This window comes from Oncorhynchus clarkii, chromosome 27 (assembly GCF_045791955.1).
Source record: "Oncorhynchus clarkii lewisi isolate Uvic-CL-2024 chromosome 27, UVic_Ocla_1.0, whole genome shotgun sequence".
In the NCBI taxonomy this organism is placed as follows: Eukaryota; Metazoa; Chordata; class Actinopteri; order Salmoniformes; family Salmonidae; genus Oncorhynchus; species Oncorhynchus clarkii.
The window spans coordinates 48,561,524-48,580,560 of NC_092173.1; the positions used below are offsets into that span (position 1 = coordinate 48,561,524).

General features: G+C 52.7%; 1 protein-coding gene across 1 annotated transcript in view; it reads right to left on the reverse strand.

The window, feature by feature from the left end:
• LOC139385684 (transcriptional coactivator YAP1) overlaps positions 1 to 19,037 on the reverse strand; it is a 142,924-nt gene that overhangs the window by 29,075 nt on the left and 94,812 nt on the right. The window contains exon 5 of the mRNA XM_071130953.1: positions 2,557 to 2,735. Coding sequence (XP_070987054.1) covers positions 2,557 to 2,735 — 179 coding nt within the window. The remainder of the gene's footprint in view (positions 1 to 2,556; positions 2,736 to 19,037) is intronic.

Here is a 19,037-nt window from a genome sequence, read left to right on the forward strand (position 1 = left end):
TAGTGTCTGCAGGTTGTTGGTCTTTCCTTTCACTATACCACTGAAATATTATACTATACTATACTATACCACTATACTATATTATACTATACCACTATACTATATTATACTATACCACTACACTATATTATACTATATTACTATACTATATTATACTATATTACTATACTATATTATACTATACCACCATTCTATATTACACTATACAACTATACTATATTATACTATACCACTATACTATATCATACTATATTACTATACTATATTATACTATATTACTATACTATATTATACTATACCACTATACTATACCACTATACTATATTATACTATACCACTATGCTATATTATACTATATTACTATACCATATTATACTATACCACTATAATATACCACTATACTATATTGTACTATACCACTATACTATATTATACTATACCACTATACTATAGTATACTATACCACTATACTATACCACCATGCTATATTATACTATACCACTATACTATATTATACTATACCACTATACTATATTATACTATACCACTATACTATATTATAATATATTACTAAACTATATTATACTATACCACTATACTATACAACTATACTATATTATACTATATTACTATACTATATTCCAATACTATATTATACTATACCACTATACAATACCACTATACTATATTATACTATACTCCTATACTATATTATAATATACCGCTATACTATACCACTATACTATATAATACTATATTACTATACTATATTATACTATACCACTATGCTATATTATACTATACCACTATACTATATTATACTATACCACTATACTATATTATACTATATTACTATACTATATTACTATATTATACTATACCGCTATACTATATTATACTATATTACTATACTATATTATACTATATTATACTATACCACTATACTATACCACTATAATATATTATACTATACTATATTATACTATACCACTATACTATAGTCTACTATACCACTATACTATATCATACTATACCACTATACTATACCACTATACTATATTATACTATACCGCTATACTATACCACTATACTATAATATACTATATTACCATACTATGTTATACTATACCACTATACTATATTATACTATACCACCATACCATATTATACTACTATACTATATTATACTATACCACGATACTATATTATACCACTATACTATATTATACTACACCACTATACTATATTATACTATATTACTATACTATATTACTATATATTATATATATTATACTATATTATACTATACCGCTATACTATACCACTATACTATATTATACTATACCACTATACTATAGTATACAATACCACTATACTATATTATACTATATTACTATACTATATTACTATACTATATTACTATACTATATTATACTATACCACTATACTACACTACACCACTATACTATACCACTATACTATATTATACTATACCACTACACTATATTATACTATACCATATTACTATACTATATATTATACTATACTACACTATACTATACCACTACACTATATTATACTACACCACTATTCTATATTACACTATACCACTATCCTATATTATAATATACCACTATACTATAGTATACTATACCACTATACTATAGTATACTATTCCACTATACTATACCACTATAGTATACTATTCCACTATATTATACTATGCCACTATACTATACCACTATATTATACTATACCACTATACTATACCACTATACTATAACACTATATTATACTATATTATACTATACCACTATACTATATTATACGATACCACTGTACTATAGTATACTATACCACTATAATATATTATACTACACCACTATACTATACCGCTATACTATGTTATACTATACCCATATGCTATATGATACTATACCACTATACTATAGTATACTATACCACTATACTATAGTATACTATTCCACTATACTATACCACTATATTATACTATGCCACTATACTATGACACTATATTATACTATACCACTATACTGTGCCACTATACTATACCACTATACTATACCACTATAGTATACTACTCCACTATACTATACCACTATATTATACTATGCCAGTATACTATTCCACTATACTATACCACTATAGTATACTATTCCACTATACTATACCACTATATTATACTATGCCACTATACTATACCACTATATTATACTATACCACTATACTATACCACTATATTATAACACTATATTATACTATACCACTATACTATACCACTATACTATAACACTATATTATACTATACCACTATACTATACCACTATACTATACCACTATATTATACTATACCACTATACTATACCACTATACTATAACACTATATTATACTATACCACTGTACTATACCACTATACTATAACACTATATTATACTATGCCACTATACTATACCACTATATTATACTATACCACTATACTGTGCCACTATACTATACCACTATACTATACTACTGGTCAGGGACAGGCTACTGACCTGTGGTCTGGTGCGGAGCAGCTCCTGGTGTTTCAGTCTCAACCTCTCCTTCTCCATCTGCAGCTGCTGGAGCCTCATCTGGTTGCTGCCCCCCATGACTCCTCTGCTCTCGGGACTGGAGGGCAGTTGGCCCCCCTGCTTGCTTGGACCACTCTGGGTGATACGCTGCTGGTTCAGGCCTACAGAGGGGAGAGAGAGAGAAATAGCGGTTCATTATTTCACAAAGAGTATATCGTCAGGTGAAACTGACCTCTTATGTCCGATCATTGTCATAACACTACAACGTGAAACTCAGTAACTCCTATTCAGAGTCACAGCGGTGTATTTAATCAGAGTCACAGCGGTGTATTTAATCAGAGTCACAGCGGTGTATTTAATCAGAGTCACAGCGGTGTATTTAATCAGAGTCACAGCGGTGTATTTAATCAGAGTCACAGCGGTGTATTTAATCAGAGTCACAGCGGTGTATTTAATCAGAGTCACAGCGGTGTATTTAATCAGAGTCACAGCGGTGTATTTAATCAGAGTCACAGCGGTGTATTTAATCAGAGTCATATAGCGGTGTATTTAATCAGAGTCACAGCGGTGTATTTAATCAGAGTCACAGCGGTGTATTTAATCAGAGACACAGCGGTGTATTTAATCAGAGTCACAGTGGTGTATTTAATCAGAGTCACAGCGGTGTATTTAATCAGAGTCACAGCGGTGTATTTAATCAGAGTCATAGCGGTGTATTTAATCAGAGTCATAGCGGTGTATTTAATCAGAGTCACAGCGGTGTATTTAATCAGAGTCATAGCGGTGTATTTAATCAGAGTCATAGCGGTGTATTTAATCAGAGTCACAGCGGTGTATTTAATCAGAGTCATAGCGGTGTATTTAATCAGAGTCATAGCGGTGTATTTAATCAGAGTCACAGCGGTGTATTTAATCAGAGTCACAGCGGTGTATTTAATCAGAGACACAGCGGTGTATTTAATCAGAGTCATAGCGGTGTATTTAATCAGAGTCATAGCGGTGTATTTAATCAGAGTCATAGCGGTGTATTTAATCAGAGTCACAGCGGTGTATTTAATCAGAGACACAGCGGTGTATTTAATCAGAGTCATAGCGGTGTATTTAATCAGAGTCATAGCGGTGTATTTAATCAGAGTCACAGCGGTGTATTTAATCAGAGTCACAGCGGTGTATTTAATCAGAGACACAGCGGTGTATTTAATCAGAGTCATAGCGGTGTATTTAATCAGAGTCACAGCGGTGTATTTAATCAGTCATAGCGGTGTATTTAATCAGTCATAGCGGTGTATTTAATCAGAGTCACAGCGGTGTATTTAATCAGAGCAGCAGGAGCTTCCTTCTTTTGCGCGAGTGAAATGACAAACTGTCCAAACTCAGAATAAAATATGCTTCCCAAAAATAACATGGTAGCTGTGGTTGAACGTTTAATTGGATTGGTGATTTTCTGCATTTATCCAAGTCCCATCAAGTAGCTTGATTTCAGATGTGTTCATGTAAACAGGATCAAGTAGCCTGATTTCAGATGTGTTCATGTAAACAGGATCAGGTAGCCTGATTTCAGATGTGTTCATGTAAACAGGATCAGGTAGCCTGATTTCAGATGTGTCCATGTAAACAGGATCAGGTAGCCTGATTTCAGATGTGTTCATGTAAACAGGATCAGGTAGCCTGATTTCAGATGTGTCCATGTAAACAGGATCAGGTAGCCTGATTTCAGATGTGTTCATGTAAACAGGATCAGGTAGCCTGATTTCAGATGTGTCCATGTAAACAGGATCAGGTAGCCTGATTTCAGATGTGTCCATGTTCAGAATCATTAGGGAAATCGTTCTGGCAAAGCTTGTAAATGTTTAAATCAAACTATTATATTAATCTGACTAATTTACAATAAATCTGATTATTGTGTGCATATAACCGTACTCACTGTAACACAAGTCTCATTTGGGAATTAGATTTGATTTGAGATTAGTGCAGGTGTATATTTTTAGGAGGATTTGCGATGGAAAAAATATGTTGTGAATAAAAAAAGAAAGCCTGTGTATTTGTCAAATTGATGTGTCAATAAAATATAACACTTTTTTGTATTTTTTTTAAATGATCCTTAGTGGTCTATAATGGAAAGTGTTTAGGAAAATGTGCCGGTCACTCTGCTGCTGGCCCCACACAGAGTACTTCACCAGCATGACATCATCAAGCAGCTGCCAACAAGGTGTCAACTTCTGTGCTGAAGTGCTGAGATAGCAGACGGGACAGAAAACACACACAGTGCTGCGATAGCAGACGGGACAGAAAACACACACAGTGCTGCGATAGCAGACAGCAGGCCCCTTCTGAACCCAGCCAGGTCTCTTGTGAACCCAGCCGGGTCCCTCCTGAATCCAGACAGGTCCCTTCTGAACTCAGGCAGGTCCCTCCTGAACCCAGACAGGTCCCTCCTGAACCCAGACAGGTCACTTCTGAACCCAGCCAGGTCCCTTCTGAATCCAGACAGGTCCCTTTAGAACCCAGACAGGTCCCTTCTGAACCCAGACAGGTTCCTTCTGAACCCAGACAGGTCCTTTCTGAACCCAGACAGGTCCCTTCTGAACCCAGACAGGTCCCTCCTGAACCGAGACAGGTCCATCCTGAACCCAGACAGGTCACTTCTGAACCCAGCCAGGTCCCTTCTAAACCCAGCCAGGTCCCTTCTGAACCCAGACAGGTCCCTTTAGAACCCAGACAGGTCCCTTCTGAACCCAGACAGGTCCCTTCTGAACCCAGACAGGTCCCTTCTGAACCCAGACAGGTCAATCCTGAACCGAGACAGGTCCCTCCTGAACCCAGACAGGTCCCTCCTGAACCCAGACAGGTCCCTTCTGAACCCAGACAGGTCCCTTCTGAAAACTGCCAGGTCCCTCCTGAACCCAGCCAGGTCCCTTCTGAACCCAGCCAGGTCCCTTCTGAACTCAGCCAGGTCCCTCCTGAACCCAGCCAGGTCCCTTCTGACCCTAGACCCAGCCAGGTCCTTCTGAACCCAGCCAGGTCCCTTCTGACCCCAGACCCAGCCAGGTCCTTCTGAACCCAGCCAGGTCCCTTCTGAACCCAGACCCAGCCAGGTCTCTCCTGAACCCAGACAGGTCCCTTCTGAACCCAGACAGGTCCCTCCTGAACCCAGCCAGGTCCCTCCTGAACCAAGACAGGTCCCTTCTGAACCCAGACAGGTCCCTTCTAAACCCAAACAGGTCCATTCTGAACCCAGCCAGGTCCCTTTAGAACCCAGACAGGTCCCTTCTGAACCCAGACAGGTCCCTTCTGAACCCAGACAGGTCCCTTCTGAACCCAGACAGGTCAATCCTGAACCGAGACAGGTCCCTCCTGAACCCAGACAGGTCCCTCCTGAACCCAGACAGGTCCCTTCTGAACCCAGACAGGTCCCTTCTGAAAACTGCCAGGTCCCTCCTGAACCCAGCCAGGTCCCTTCTGAACCCAGCCAGGTCCCTTCTGAACTCAGCCAGGTCCCTCCTGAACCCAGCCAGGTCCCTTCTGACCCTAGACCCAGCCAGGTCCTTCTGAACCCAGCCAGGTCCCTTCTGACCCCAGGCCCAGCCAGGTCCTTCTGAACCCAGCCAGGTCCCTTCTGAACCCAGACCCAGCCAGGTCCCTTCTGAACCCAGACAGGTCCCTTCTAAACCCAGACAGGTCCATTCTGAACCCAGCCAGGTCCCTTTAGAACCCAGACAGGTCCCTTCTGAACCCAGACAGGTCCCTTCTGAACCCAGACAGGTCAATCCTGAACCGAGACAGGTCCCTCCTGAACCCAGACAGGTCCCTCCTGAACCCAGACAGGTCCCTTCTGAACCCAGACAGGTCCCTTCTGAAAACTGCCAGGTCCCTCCTGAACCCAGCCAGGTCCCTTCTGAACCCAGCCAGGTCCCTTCTGAACTCAGCCAGGTCCCTCCTGAACCCAGCCAGGTCCCTTCTGACCCTAGACCCAGCCAGGTCCTTCTGAACCCAGCCAGGTCCCTTCTGACCCCAGACCCAGCCAGGTCCTTCTGAACCCAGCCAGGTCCCTTCTGAACCCAGACCCAGCCAGGTCTCTCCTGAACCCAGACAGGTCCCTTCTGAACCCAGACAGGTCCCTCCTGAACCCAGCCAGGTCCCTCCTGAACCAAGACAGGTCCCTTCTGAACCCAGACAGGTCCCTTCTAAACCCAGACAGGTCCATTCTGAACCCAGCCAGGTCCCTTCTGAAAACAGCCAGGTCCCTCCTGAACCCAGCCAGGTCCCTTCTGAACCCAGCCAGGTCCCTTCTGAACTCAGCCAGGTCCCTCCTGAACCCAGCCAGGTCCCTTTTGACCCTAGACCCAGCCAGGTCCTTCTAAACCCAGCCAGGTCCCTTCTGACCCCAGACCCAGCCAAGTCTCTCCTGAACCCAGCCAGGTCCCTTCTGAACCCAGACAGGTCCCTCCTGAACCCAGCCAGGTCCCTCCTGAACAAAGACAAGTCCCTTCTGAACCCAGACAGGTCCCTTCTAAACCCAGACAGGTCCCTTCTGAACCCAGCCAGGTCCCTTCTGAAAACAGCCAGGTCCCTCCTGAACCCAGCCAGGTCCCTTCTGAACCCAGTCAGGTCCCTTCTGAACTCAGCCAGGTCCCTCCTGAACCCAGCCAGGTCCCTTCTGACCCTAGACCCAGCCAGGTCCTTCTGAACCCAGCCAGGTCCCTTCTGACCCCAGACCCAGCCAGGTCCTTATGAACCCAGCCAGGTCCCTCCTGAACCCAGACCCAGCCAGGTCTCTCCTGAACCCAGACAGGTCCCTTCTGAACCCAGACAGGTCCCTCCTGAACCCAGACAGGTCCCTCCTGAACCAAGACAGGTCCCTTCTGAACTCAGCCAGGTCCCTCCTGAACCCAGCCAGGTCCCTTCTGACCCTAGACCCAGCCAGGTCCTTCTGAACCCAGCCAGGTCCCTTCTGACCCCAGACCCAGCCAGGTCCTTCTGAACCCAGCCAGGTCCCTTCTGAACCCAGACCCAGCCAGGTCCCTTCTGAACCCAGACAGGTCCCTTCTAAACCCAGACAGGTCCATTCTGAACCCAGCCAGGTCCCTTTAGAACCCAGACAGGTCCCTTCTGAACCCAGACAGGTCCCTTCTGAACCCAGACAGGTCAATCCTGAACCGAGACAGGTCCCTCCTGAACCCAGACAGGTCCCTCCTGAACCCAGACAGGTCCCTTCTGAAAACTGCCAGGTCCCTCCTGAACCCAGCCAGGTCCCTTCTGAACCCAGCCAGGTCCCTTCTGAACTCAGCCAGGTCCCTCCTGAACCCAGCCAGGTCCCTTCTGACCCGAGACCCAGCCAGGTCCTTCTGAACCCAGCCAGGTCCCTTCTGACCCCAGACCCAGCCAGGTCCTTCTGAACCCAGCCAGGTCCCTTCTGAACCCAGACCCAGCCAGGTCTCTCCTGAACCCAGACAGGTCCCTTCTGAACCCAGACAGGTCCCTCCTGAACCCAGCCAGGTCCCTCCTGAACCAAGACAGGTCCCTTCTGAACCCAGACAGGTCCCTTCTAAACCCAGACAGGTCCATTCTGAACCCAGCCAGGTCCCTTCTGAACCCAGCCAGGTCCCTCCTGAACCCAGCCAGGTCCCTTCTGAACCCAGCCAGGTACCTTCTGAACCCAGCCAGGTCCCTCCTGAACCCAGCCAGGTCCCTTCTGACCCCAGACCCAGCCAGGTCCTTCTGAACCCAGACAGGTCCCTTCTGAACCCAGACAGGTCCCTCCTGAACCAAGCCAGGTCCCTCCTGAAACCAGACAGGTCCCTTCTGAACCCAGACAGGTCCCTTCTAACCCCAGACAGGTCCCTTCTGAATCCAGCCAGGTCCCTCCTGAACCCAGCCCCAGACAGGTCCCTTCTGAACCCAGACAGGTTCCTTCTGAACCCAGACAGGTCCTTTCTGAACCCAGACAGGTCCCTTCTGAACCCAGACAGGTCCCTCCTGAACCGAGACAGGTCCATCCTGAACCCAGACAGGTCACTTCTGAACCCAGCCAGGTCCCTTCTAAACCCAGCCAGGTCCCTTCTGAACCCAGACAGGTCCCTTTAGAACCCAGACAGGTCCCTTCTGAACCCAGACAGGTCCCTTCTGAACCCATACAGGTCCCTTCTGAACCCAGACAGGTCAATCCTGAACCGAGACAGGTCCCTCCTGAACCCAGACAGGTCCCTCCTGAACCCAGACAGGTCCCTTCTGAACCCAGACAGGTCCATTCTGAAAATAGCCAGGTCCCTCCTGAACCCAGCCAGGTCCCTTCTGAACCCAGCCAGGTCCCTTCTGAAATCAGCCAGGTCCCTCATGAACCCAGCCAGGTCCCTTCTGACCCTAGACCCAGCCAGGTCCTTCTGAACCCAGCCAGGTCCCTTCTGACCCCAGACCCAGCCAGGTCCTTCTGAACCCAGCCAGGTCCCTTCTGAACCCAGACCCAGCCAGGTCTCTCCTGAACCCAGACAGGTCCCTTCTGAACCCAGACAGGTCCCTCCTGAACCCAGCCAGGTCCCTCCTGAACCAAGACAGGTCCCTTCTGAACCCAGACAGGTCCCTTCTAAACCCAGACAGGTCCCTTCTGAACCCAGCCAGGTCCCTTCTGAAAACAGCCAGGTCCCTCCTGAACCCAGCCAGGTCCCTTCTGAACCCAGCCAGGTCCCTTCTGAACTCAGCCAGGTCCCTCCTGAACCCAGCCAGGTCCCTTTTGACCCTAGACCCAGCCAGGTCCTTCTAAACCCAGCCAGGTCCCTTCTGACCCCAGACCCAGCCAGGTCTCTCCTGAACCCAGCCAGGTCCCTTCTGAACCCAGACAGGTCCCTCCTGAACCCAGCCAGGTCCCTCCTGAACCAAGACAGGTCCCTTCTGAACCCAGACAGGTCCCTTCTAAACCCAGACAGGTCCCTTCTGAACCCAGCCAGGTCCCTTCTGAAAACAGCCAGGTCCCTCCTGAACCCAGCCAGGTCCCTTCTGAACCCAGCCAGGTCCCTTCTGAACTCAGCCAGGTCCCTCCTGAACCCAGCCAGGTCCCTTCTGACCCTAGACCCAGCCAGGTCCTTCTGAACCCAGCCAGGTCCTTTCTGACCCCAGACCCAGCCAGGTCCTTCTGAACCCAGCCAGGTCCCTCCTGAACCCAGACCCAGCCAGGTCTCTCCTGAACCCAGACAGGTCCCTTCTGAACCCAGACAGGTCCCTCCTGAACCCATCCAGGTCCCTCCTGAACCAAGACAAGTCCCTTCTGAACCCAGCCAGGTCCCTTCTGAACCCAGCCAGGTCCCTCCTGAACCCAGCCAGGTCCCTTCCGAACCCAGCCAGGTCCCTTCTGAACCCAGCCAGGTCCCTCCTGAACCCAGCCAGGTCCCTTCTGACCCCAGACCCAGCCAGGTCCTTCTGAACCCAGACAGGTCCCTTCTGAACCCAGACAGGTCCCTCCTGAACCCAGCCAGGTCCCTCCTGAAACCAGACAGGTCCCTTCTGAACCCAGACAGGTCCCTTCTAACCCCAGACAGGTCCCTTCTGAATCCAGCCAGGTCCCTCCTGAACCCAGCCCCAGCCAGGTACTTCTGAACCCAGACAGGTCCCTTCTGAACCCAGACAGGTCCCTCCTGAACCCAGCCAGGTCCCTCCTGAAACCAGACAGGTCCCTCCTGAACCCAGCCAGGTCCCTCCTGAAACACAGACAGGTCCCTTCTGAACCCAGCCAGGTCCCTCCTGAACCAAGACAGGTCCCTCCTATAGCCAGACAGGTCCCTCCAGAACCCAGACAGGTCCCTCATGAAACCAGACAGGTCCCTTCTGAACCCAGACAGGTCCCTTCTAACCCCAGACAGGTCCCTCCTGAATCCAGCCAGGACCCTCCTGAACCCAGCCCCAGCCAGGTCCTTCTGAACCCATACAGGTCCTTTCTGAACCCAGCCAGGTCCCTTCTGAACCCAGACAGGTCCCTTCTGAACCCAGACAGGTCCCTCCTGAACCCAGCCCCAGCCAGGTCCCTTCTGAACCCAGCCAGGTCCTTCTGAACCCAGACAGGTCCCTTCTGAACTCAGGCAGGTCCCTCCTGAACCCAGGCAGGTCCCTTCTGAACCCAGCCAGGTCCCTTCTGAACTCAGCCAGGTCCCTCATGAACCCAGCCAGGTCCCTTCTGAAACCAGCCAGGTCCTTCTGAACCCAGACAGGTCCCTTCTGAACCCAGGCAGGTTCCTCCTGAACCCAGACAGGTCCCTTCTGAACTCAGACAGGTCCCTCCTAAACCCAGACAGGTCCCTTCTGAACCCAGACAGGTCCCTTCTTAACCCAGCCAGGTCCCTTCTGAAAACAGCAAGGTCCCTCCTGAACCCAGCCAGGTCCCTTCTGAACCTAGCCAGGTCCCTTCTGAACTCAGCCAGGTCACTCCTGAACCCTGTCAGGTCCCTTCTGACCCTAGACCCAGCCAGGTCCTTCTGAACCCAGACAGGTCCCTTCTGAACCCAGACAGGTCCCTCCTGAACCCAGCCAGGTCCCTCCTGAAACCAGACAGGTCCCTTCTGAACCCAGACAGGTCCCTTCTAACCCCAGACAGGTCCCTTCTGAATCCAGCCAGGTCCCTCCTGAACCCAGCCCCAGCCAGGTCCTTCTGAACCCAGACAGGTCCCTTCTGAACCCAGGCAGGTCCCTCCTGAACCCAGCCAGGTCCCTCCTGAAACCAGACAGGTCCCTCCTGAACCCAGCCAGGTCCTTCTGAACCCAGACAGGTCCCTCCTGAACCCAGCCAGGTCCCTCCTGAAACCAGACAGGTCCCTTCTAACACCAGACAGGTCCCTCCTGAATCCAGCCAGGTCCCTGCTGAACCAAGACAGGTCCCTTCTGAACCAAGTCAGGTCCCTCCTGAACCCAGACAGGTCCCTCCTGAATCCAGACAGTTCCCTCCTGAACCCAGCCAGGTCCTTCTGAACCCAGACAGGTCCCTCCTGAACCCAGACAGGTCCGTTCTGAACCCAGACAGGTCCCTCCTGAACCCAGCCAGGTCCCTTCTGAAACCAGACAGGTCCCTCTTGAACCCAGCCAGGTCCTTCTGAACCCAGACAGGTCCCTTCTGAACCCAGGCAGGTTCCTCCTGATCCCAGACAGGTCCCTTCTGAACCCAGCCAGGTCCCTTCTGAACCCAGACAGGTCCCTTCTGAATCCAGCCAGGTCCCTCCTGAACACAGCCCCAGCCAGGTCCCACCTGAACCCAGAGAAGCCCCTCCTGAACCCAGACAGGTCCCTTCTGAACCCAGACAGGTAATTTCTGAACCCAGACAGGTCTTTCTGAACCCAGACAGGTACCTCCTAAACCCAGACAGGTCCCTTCTGAACCCAGACAGGTCCCTCCTGAACCCAGCCAGGTCCCTCCTGAAACACAGACAGGTCCCTTCTGAACCCAGCCAGGTCCCTCCTGAACCCAGACAGGCACCTCCTAAACCCAGACAGGTCCCTTCTGAACTCAGGCAGGTCCCTCCTGAACCCAGGCAGGTCCCTTCTGAACCCAGCCAGGTCCCTTCTGAACCCAGCCAGGTCCCTCCTGAACCAGGCCCCTCCTGAACTCAGACCGGTCCCTTCTGAACCCAGACAGGTCCCTCCTGAACCCAGACAGGTCACTTCTGAAACCAGCCAGGTCCCTTCTGAACCCAGACAGGTCCCTTTAGAACCCAGACAGGTCCCTTCTGAACCCAGACAGGTCCCTTCTGAACCCAGACAGGTCCCTCCTGAACCGAGACAGGTCTCTCCTGAACCGAGACAGGTCCCTCCTGAACCGAGACAGGTCCCTCCTGAACCCAGACAGGTCCCTCCTGAACCCAGACAGGTCTCTTCTGAACCCAGACAGGTCCCTTCTGAACCCAGCCAGGTCCCATCTGAAAACAGCCAGGTCCCTCCTGAACCCAGCCAGGTCCCTTCTGAACCCAGCCAGGTCCTTCTGAACTCAGCCAGGTCCCTCATGAACCCAGCCAGGTCCCTCCTGAACCCAGCCAGGTCCCTTCTGAACCCAGCCAGGTCCCTTCTGAACCCAGGCAGGTTCCTCCTGAACCCAGACAGGTCCCTTCTGAACCCAGACAGGTCCCTCCTGAACCCAGACAAGTCTCTTCTGAACCCAGACAGGTCCCTTCTGAACCCAGCCAGGTCCCTTCTGAAAACAGCAAGGTCCCTCCTGAACCCAGCCAGGTCCCTTCTGAACCCAGCCAGGTCCCTTCTGAACTCAGCCAGGTCCCTCCTGAACCCAGCCAGGTCCCTTCTGACCCTAGACCCAGCCAGGTCCTTCTGAACCCAGACAGGTCCCTTCTGAACCCAGACAGGTCCCTCCTAAACCCAGCCAGGTCCCTCCTGAAACCAGACAGGTCCCTTCTGAACCCAGACAGGTCCCTTCTAACCCCAGACAGGTCCCTCCTGAATCCAGCCAGGTCCCTCCTGAACCCAGCCCCAGCCAGGTCCCTCCTGAATCCAGCCAGGTCCCTCCTGAACCAAGACAGGTCCCTTCTGAACCAAGGCAGGTCCCTCCTGAACCCAGACAGGTCCCTCCTGAATCCAGACAGTTCCCTCCTGAACCCAGACAGGTCCGTTCTGAACCCAGACAGGTCCCTCCTGAACCCAGCCAGGTCCCTTCTGAACCCAGGCAGGTCCCTTCTGAACCCAGGCAGGTACCTCCTGAACCCAGAAAGGTCCCTTCTGAACCCAGACAGGTCCCTTCTGAACCCAGACAGGTCCCTTCTGAATCCAGCCAGGTCCCTCCTGAACCCAGCCAGGCCCCTCCTGAACCCAGACAGGTCCCTTCTGAACCCAGACAGGTCCTTTCTGAACCCAGACAGGTCCTTGTGAACCCAGACAGGTACCTCCTGAACCCAGACAGGTCCCTTCTGAACCCAGACAGGTCCCTCCTGAACCCAGCCAGGTCCCTCCTGAACCCAGACAGGTCCCTTCTGAACCCAGCCAGGTCCCTCCTGAACCCAGACAGGTCCCTCCTATAGCCAGACAGGTCCCTCCAGAACCCAGACAGGTCCCTCATGAAACCAGACAGGTCCCTTCTGAACCCAGACAGGTCCCTTCTAACCCCAGACAGTTCCCTCCTGAATCCAGCCAGGTCCCTCCTGAACCCAGCCCCAGCCAGGTCCTTCTGAACCCAGACAGGTCCCTTCTGAACCCAGCCAGGTCCCTCCTGAAACCAGACAGGTCCCTCCTGAACCCAGCCAGGTCCTTCTGAAACCAGACAGGTCCCTCCTGAACCCAGCCAGGTCCCTCCTGAAACCAGACAGGTCCCTTCTAACACCAGACAGGTCCCTCCTGAATCCAGCCAGGTCCCTGCTGAACCAAGACAGGTCCCTTCTGAACCAAGTCAGGTCCCTCCTGAACCCAGACAGGTCCCTCCTGAATCCAGACAGTTCCCTCCTGAACCCAGCCAGGTCCTTCTGAACCCAGACATGTCCCTCCTGAACCCAGACAGGTCCGTTCTGAACCCAGACAGGTCCCTCCTGAACCCAGCCAGGTCCCTTCTGAAACCAGACAGGTCCCTCTTGAACCCAGCCAGGTCCTTCTGAACCCAGACAGGTCCCTTCTGAACCCAGGCAGGTTCCTCCTGATCCCAGACAGGTCCCTTCTGAACCCAGCCAGGTCCCTTCTGAACCCAGACAGGTCCCGTCTGAATCCAGCCAGGTCCCTCCTGAACACAGCCCCAGCCAGGTCCCACCTGAACCCAGAGAAGCCCCTCCTGAACCCAGACAGGTCCCTTCTGAACCCAGACAGGTCCCTCCTGAACCAAGACAGGTCCCTTCTGAACCCAGACAGGTAATTTCTGAACCCAGACAGGTCTTTCTGAACCCAGACAGGTACCTCCTAAACCCAGACAGGTCCCTTCTGAACCCAGACAGGTCCCTCCTGAACCCAGCCAGGTCCCTCCTGAAACACAGACAGGTCCCTTCTGAACCCAGCCAGGTCCCTCCTGAACCCAGACAGGTTCCTCCTATAGCCAGACAGGTCCCTCCAGAACCCAGACAGGTCCCTCATGAAACCAGACAGGTCCCTTCTGAACCCAGACAGGTCCCTTCTAACCCCAGACAGGTCCCTCCTGAATCCAGCCAGGTCCCTCCTGAACCCAGCCCCAGCCAGGTCCTTCTGAACCCATACAGGTCCCTTCTGAACCCAGCCAGGTCCCTTCTGAACCCAGACAGGTCCCTTCTGAACCCAGACAGGTCCCTCCTGAACCCAGCCCCAGCCAGGTCCCTTCTGAACCCAGCCAGGTCCTTCTGAACTCAGACAGGTCCCTTCTGAACTCAGGCAGGTCCCTCCTGAACCCAGGCAGGTCCCTTCTGAACCCAGCCAGGTCCCTCCTGAACCAGGCCCCTCCTGAACCCAGACCGGTCCCTTCTGAACCCAGACAGGTCCCTCCTGAACCCAGACAGGTCACTTCTGAAACCAGCCAGGTCCCTTCTGAACCCAGACAGGTCCCTTTAGAACCCAGACAGGTCCCTTCTGAACCCAGACAGGTCCCTTCTGAACCCAGACAGGTCCCTCCTGAACCGAGACAGGTCTCTCCTGAACCGAGACAGGTCCCTCCTGAACCGAGACAGGTCCCTCCTGAACCCAGACAGGTCCCTCCTGAACCCAGACAGGTCCCTTCTGAACCCAGACAGGTCCCTTCTGAACCCAGCCAGGTCCCTTCTGAAAACAGCCAGGTCCCTCCTGAACCCAGCCAGGTCCCTTCTGAACCCAGCCAGGTCCCTTCTGAACCCAGGCAGGTTCCTCCTGAACCCAGACAGGTCCCTTCTGAACCCAGACAGGTCCCTCCTGAACCCAGCCAGGTCCCTCCTGAAACCAGACAGGTCCCTTCTGAACCCAGACAGGTCCCTTCTAACCCCAGACAGGTCCCTCCTGAATCCAGCCAGGTCCCTCCTGAACCCAGCCCCAGCCAGGTCCCTCCTGAATCCAGCCAGGTCCCTCCTGAACCAAGACAGGTCCCTTCTGAACCAAGGCAGGTCCCTCCTGAACCCAGACAGGTCCCTCCTGAATCCAGACAGTTCCCTCCTGAACCCAGACAGGTCCGTTCTGAACCCAGACAGGTCCCTCCTGAACCCAGCCAGGTCCCTTCTGAACCCAGGCAGGTCCCTTCTGAACCCAGGCAGGTACCTCCTGAACCCAGAAAGGTCCCTTCTGAACCCAGACAGGTCCCTTCTGAACCCAGACAGGTCCCTTCTGAATCCAGCCAGGTCCCTCCTGAACCCAGCCAGGCCCCTCCTGAACCCAGACAGGTCCCTTCTGAACCCAGACAGGTCCTTTCTGGACCCAGACAGGTCCTTGTGAACCCAGACAGGTACCTCCTGAACCCAGACAGGTCCCTTCTGAACCCAGACAGGTCCCTCCTGAACCCAGCCAGGTCCCTCCTGAACCCAGACAGGTCCCTTCTGAACCCAGCCAGGTCCCTCCTGAACCCAGACAGGTCCCTCCTATAGCCAGACAGGTCCCTCCAGAACCCAGACAGGTCCCTCATGAAACCAGACAGGTCCCTTCTGAACCCAGACAGGTCCCTTCTAACCCCAGACAGTTCCCTCCTGAATCCAGCCAGGTCCCTCCTGAACCCAGCCCCAGCCAGGTCCTTCTGAACCCATACAGGTCCCTTCTGAACCCAGCCAGGTCCCTTCTGAACCCAGACAGGTCCCTTCTGAACCCAGACAGGTCCCTCCTGAACCCAGCCCCAGCCAGGTCCCTTCTGAACCCAGCCAGGTCCTTCTGAACCCAGACAGGTCCCTTCTGAACTCAGGCAGGTCCCTCCTGAACCCAGGCAGGTCCCTTCTGAACCCAGCCAGGTCCCTTCTGAACCCAGCCAGGTCCCTCCTGAACCAGGCCCCTCCTGAACCCAGACCGGTCCCTTCTGAACCCAGACAGGTCCCTCCTGAACCCAGCCAGGTCCCTTCTGAACCCAGCCAGGTCCCTTCTGAACCCAGACAGGTCCCTCCTGAACCCAGCCAGGTCCCTTCTGAACCCAGCCAGGTCCCTTCTGAACCCAGGCAGGTTCCTCCTGAACCCAGACAGGTCCCTTCTGAACCCAGACAGGTCCCTCCTGAACCCAGACAGGTCTCTTCTGAACTATAGCCAGACAGGTCCCTCCAGAACCCAGATAGGTCCCTTCTGAACCCAGCCAGGTCCCTTCTGAAAACAGCAAGGTCCCTCCTGAACCCAGACAGGTCCCTCCTGAATCCAGCCAGGTCCCTCCTGAACCCAGCCCCAGCCAGGTCCTTCTGAACCCATACAGGTCCCTTCTGAACCCAGCCAGGTCCCTTCTGAACCCAGACAGGTCCCTTCTGAACCCAGACAGGTCCCTCCTGAACCCAGCCCCAGCCAGGTCCCTTCTGAACCCAGCCAGGTCCTTCTGAACTCAGACAGGTCCCTTCTGAACTCAGGCAGGTCCCTCCTGAACCCAGGCAGGTCCCTTCTGAACCCAGCCAGGTCCCTCCTGAACCAGGCCCCTCCTGAACCCAGACCGGTCCCTTCTGAACCCAGACAGGTCCCTCCTGAACCCAGACAGGTCACTTCTGAAACCAGCCAGGTCCCTTCTGAACCCAGACAGGTCCCTTTAGAACCCAGACAGGTCCCTTCTGAACCCAGACAGGTCCCTTCTGAACCCAGACAGGTCCCTCCTGAACCGAGACAGGTCTCTCCTGAACCGAGACAGGTCCCTCCTGAACCGAGACAGGTCCCTCCTGAACCCAGACAGGTCCCTCCTGAACCCAGACAGGTCCCTTCTGAACCCAGACAGGTCCCTTCTGAACCCAGCCAGGTCCCTTCTGAAAACAGCCAGGTCCCTCCTGAACCCAGCCAGGTCCCTTCTGAACCCAGCCAGGTCCCTTCTGAACTCAGCCAGGTCCCTCATGAACCCAGCCAGGTCCCTCCTGAACCCAGCCAGGTCCCTTCTGAACCCAGCCAGGTCCCTTCTGAACCCAGGCAGGTTCCTCCTGAACCCAGACAGGTCCCTTCTGAACCCAGACAGGTCCCTCCTGAACCCAGACAGGTCTCTTCTGAACCCAGACAGGTCCCTTCTGAACCCAGCCAGGTCCCTTCTGAAAACAGCAAGGTCCCTCCTGAACCCAGCCAGGTCCCTTCTGAACCCAGCCAGGTCCCTTCTGAACTCAGCAAGGTCCCTCCTGAACCCAGCCAGGTCCCTTCTGACCCTAGACCCAGCCAGGTCCTTCTGAACCCAGACAGGTCCCTTCTGAACCCAGACAGGTCCCTCCTGAACCCAGCCAGGTCCCTCCTGAAACCAGACAGGTCCCTTCTGAACCCAGACAGGTCCCTTCTAACCCCAGACAGGTCCCTCCTGAATCCAGCCAGGTCCCTCCTGAACCCAGCCCCAGCCAGGTCCCTCCTGAACCAAGACAGGTCCCTTCTGAACCAAGGCAGGTCCCTCCTGAACCCAGACAGGTCCCTCCTGAATCCAGACAGTTCCCTCCTGAACCCAGACAGGTCCGTTCTGAACCCAGACAGGTCCCTCCTGAACCCAGCCAGGTCCCTTCTGAACCCAGGCAGGTCCCTTCTGAACCCAGGCAGGTACCTCCTGAACCCAGAAAGGTCCCTTCTGAACCCAGACAGGTCCCTTCTGAACCCAGACAGGTCCCTTCTGAATCCAGCCAGGTCCCTCCTGAACCCAGCCAGGCCCCTCCTGAACCCAGACAGGTCCCTTCTGAACCCAGACAGGTCCTTTCTGGACCCAGACAGGTCCTTGTGAACCCAGACAGGTACCTCCTGAACCCAGACAGGTCCCTTCTGAACCCAGACAGGTCCCTCCTGAACCCAGCCAGGTCCCTCCTGAACCCAGACAGGTCCCTTCTGAACCCAGCCAGGTCCCTCCTGAACCCAGACAGGTCCCTCCTATAGCCAGACAGGTCCCTCCGGAACCCAGACAGGTCCCTCATGAAACCAGACAGGTCCCTTCTGAACCCAGACAGGTCCCTTCTAACCCCAGACAGTTCCCTCCTGAATCCAGCCAGGTCCCTCCTGAACCCAGCCCCAGCCAGGTCCTTCTGAACCCATACAGGTCCCTTCTGAACCCAGCCAGGTCCCTTCTGAACCCAGACAGGTCCCTTCTGAACCCAGACAGGTCCCTCCTGAACCCAGCCCCAGCCAGGTCCCTTCTGAACCCAGCCAGGTCCTTCTGAACCCAGACAGGTCCCTTCTGAACTCAGGCAGGTCCCTCCTGAACCCAGGCAGGTCCCTTCTGAACCCAGCCAGGTCCCTTCTGAACCCAGCCAGGTCCCTCCTGAACCAGGCCCCTCCTGAACCCAGACCGGTCCCTTCTGAACCCAGACAGGTCCCTCCTGAACCCAGCCAGGTCCCTTCTGAACCCAGCCAGGTCCCTTCTGAACCCAGACAGGTCCCTCCTGAACCCAGCCAGGTCCCTTCTGAACCCAGCCAGGTCCCTTCTGAACCCAGGCAGGTTCCTCCTGAAC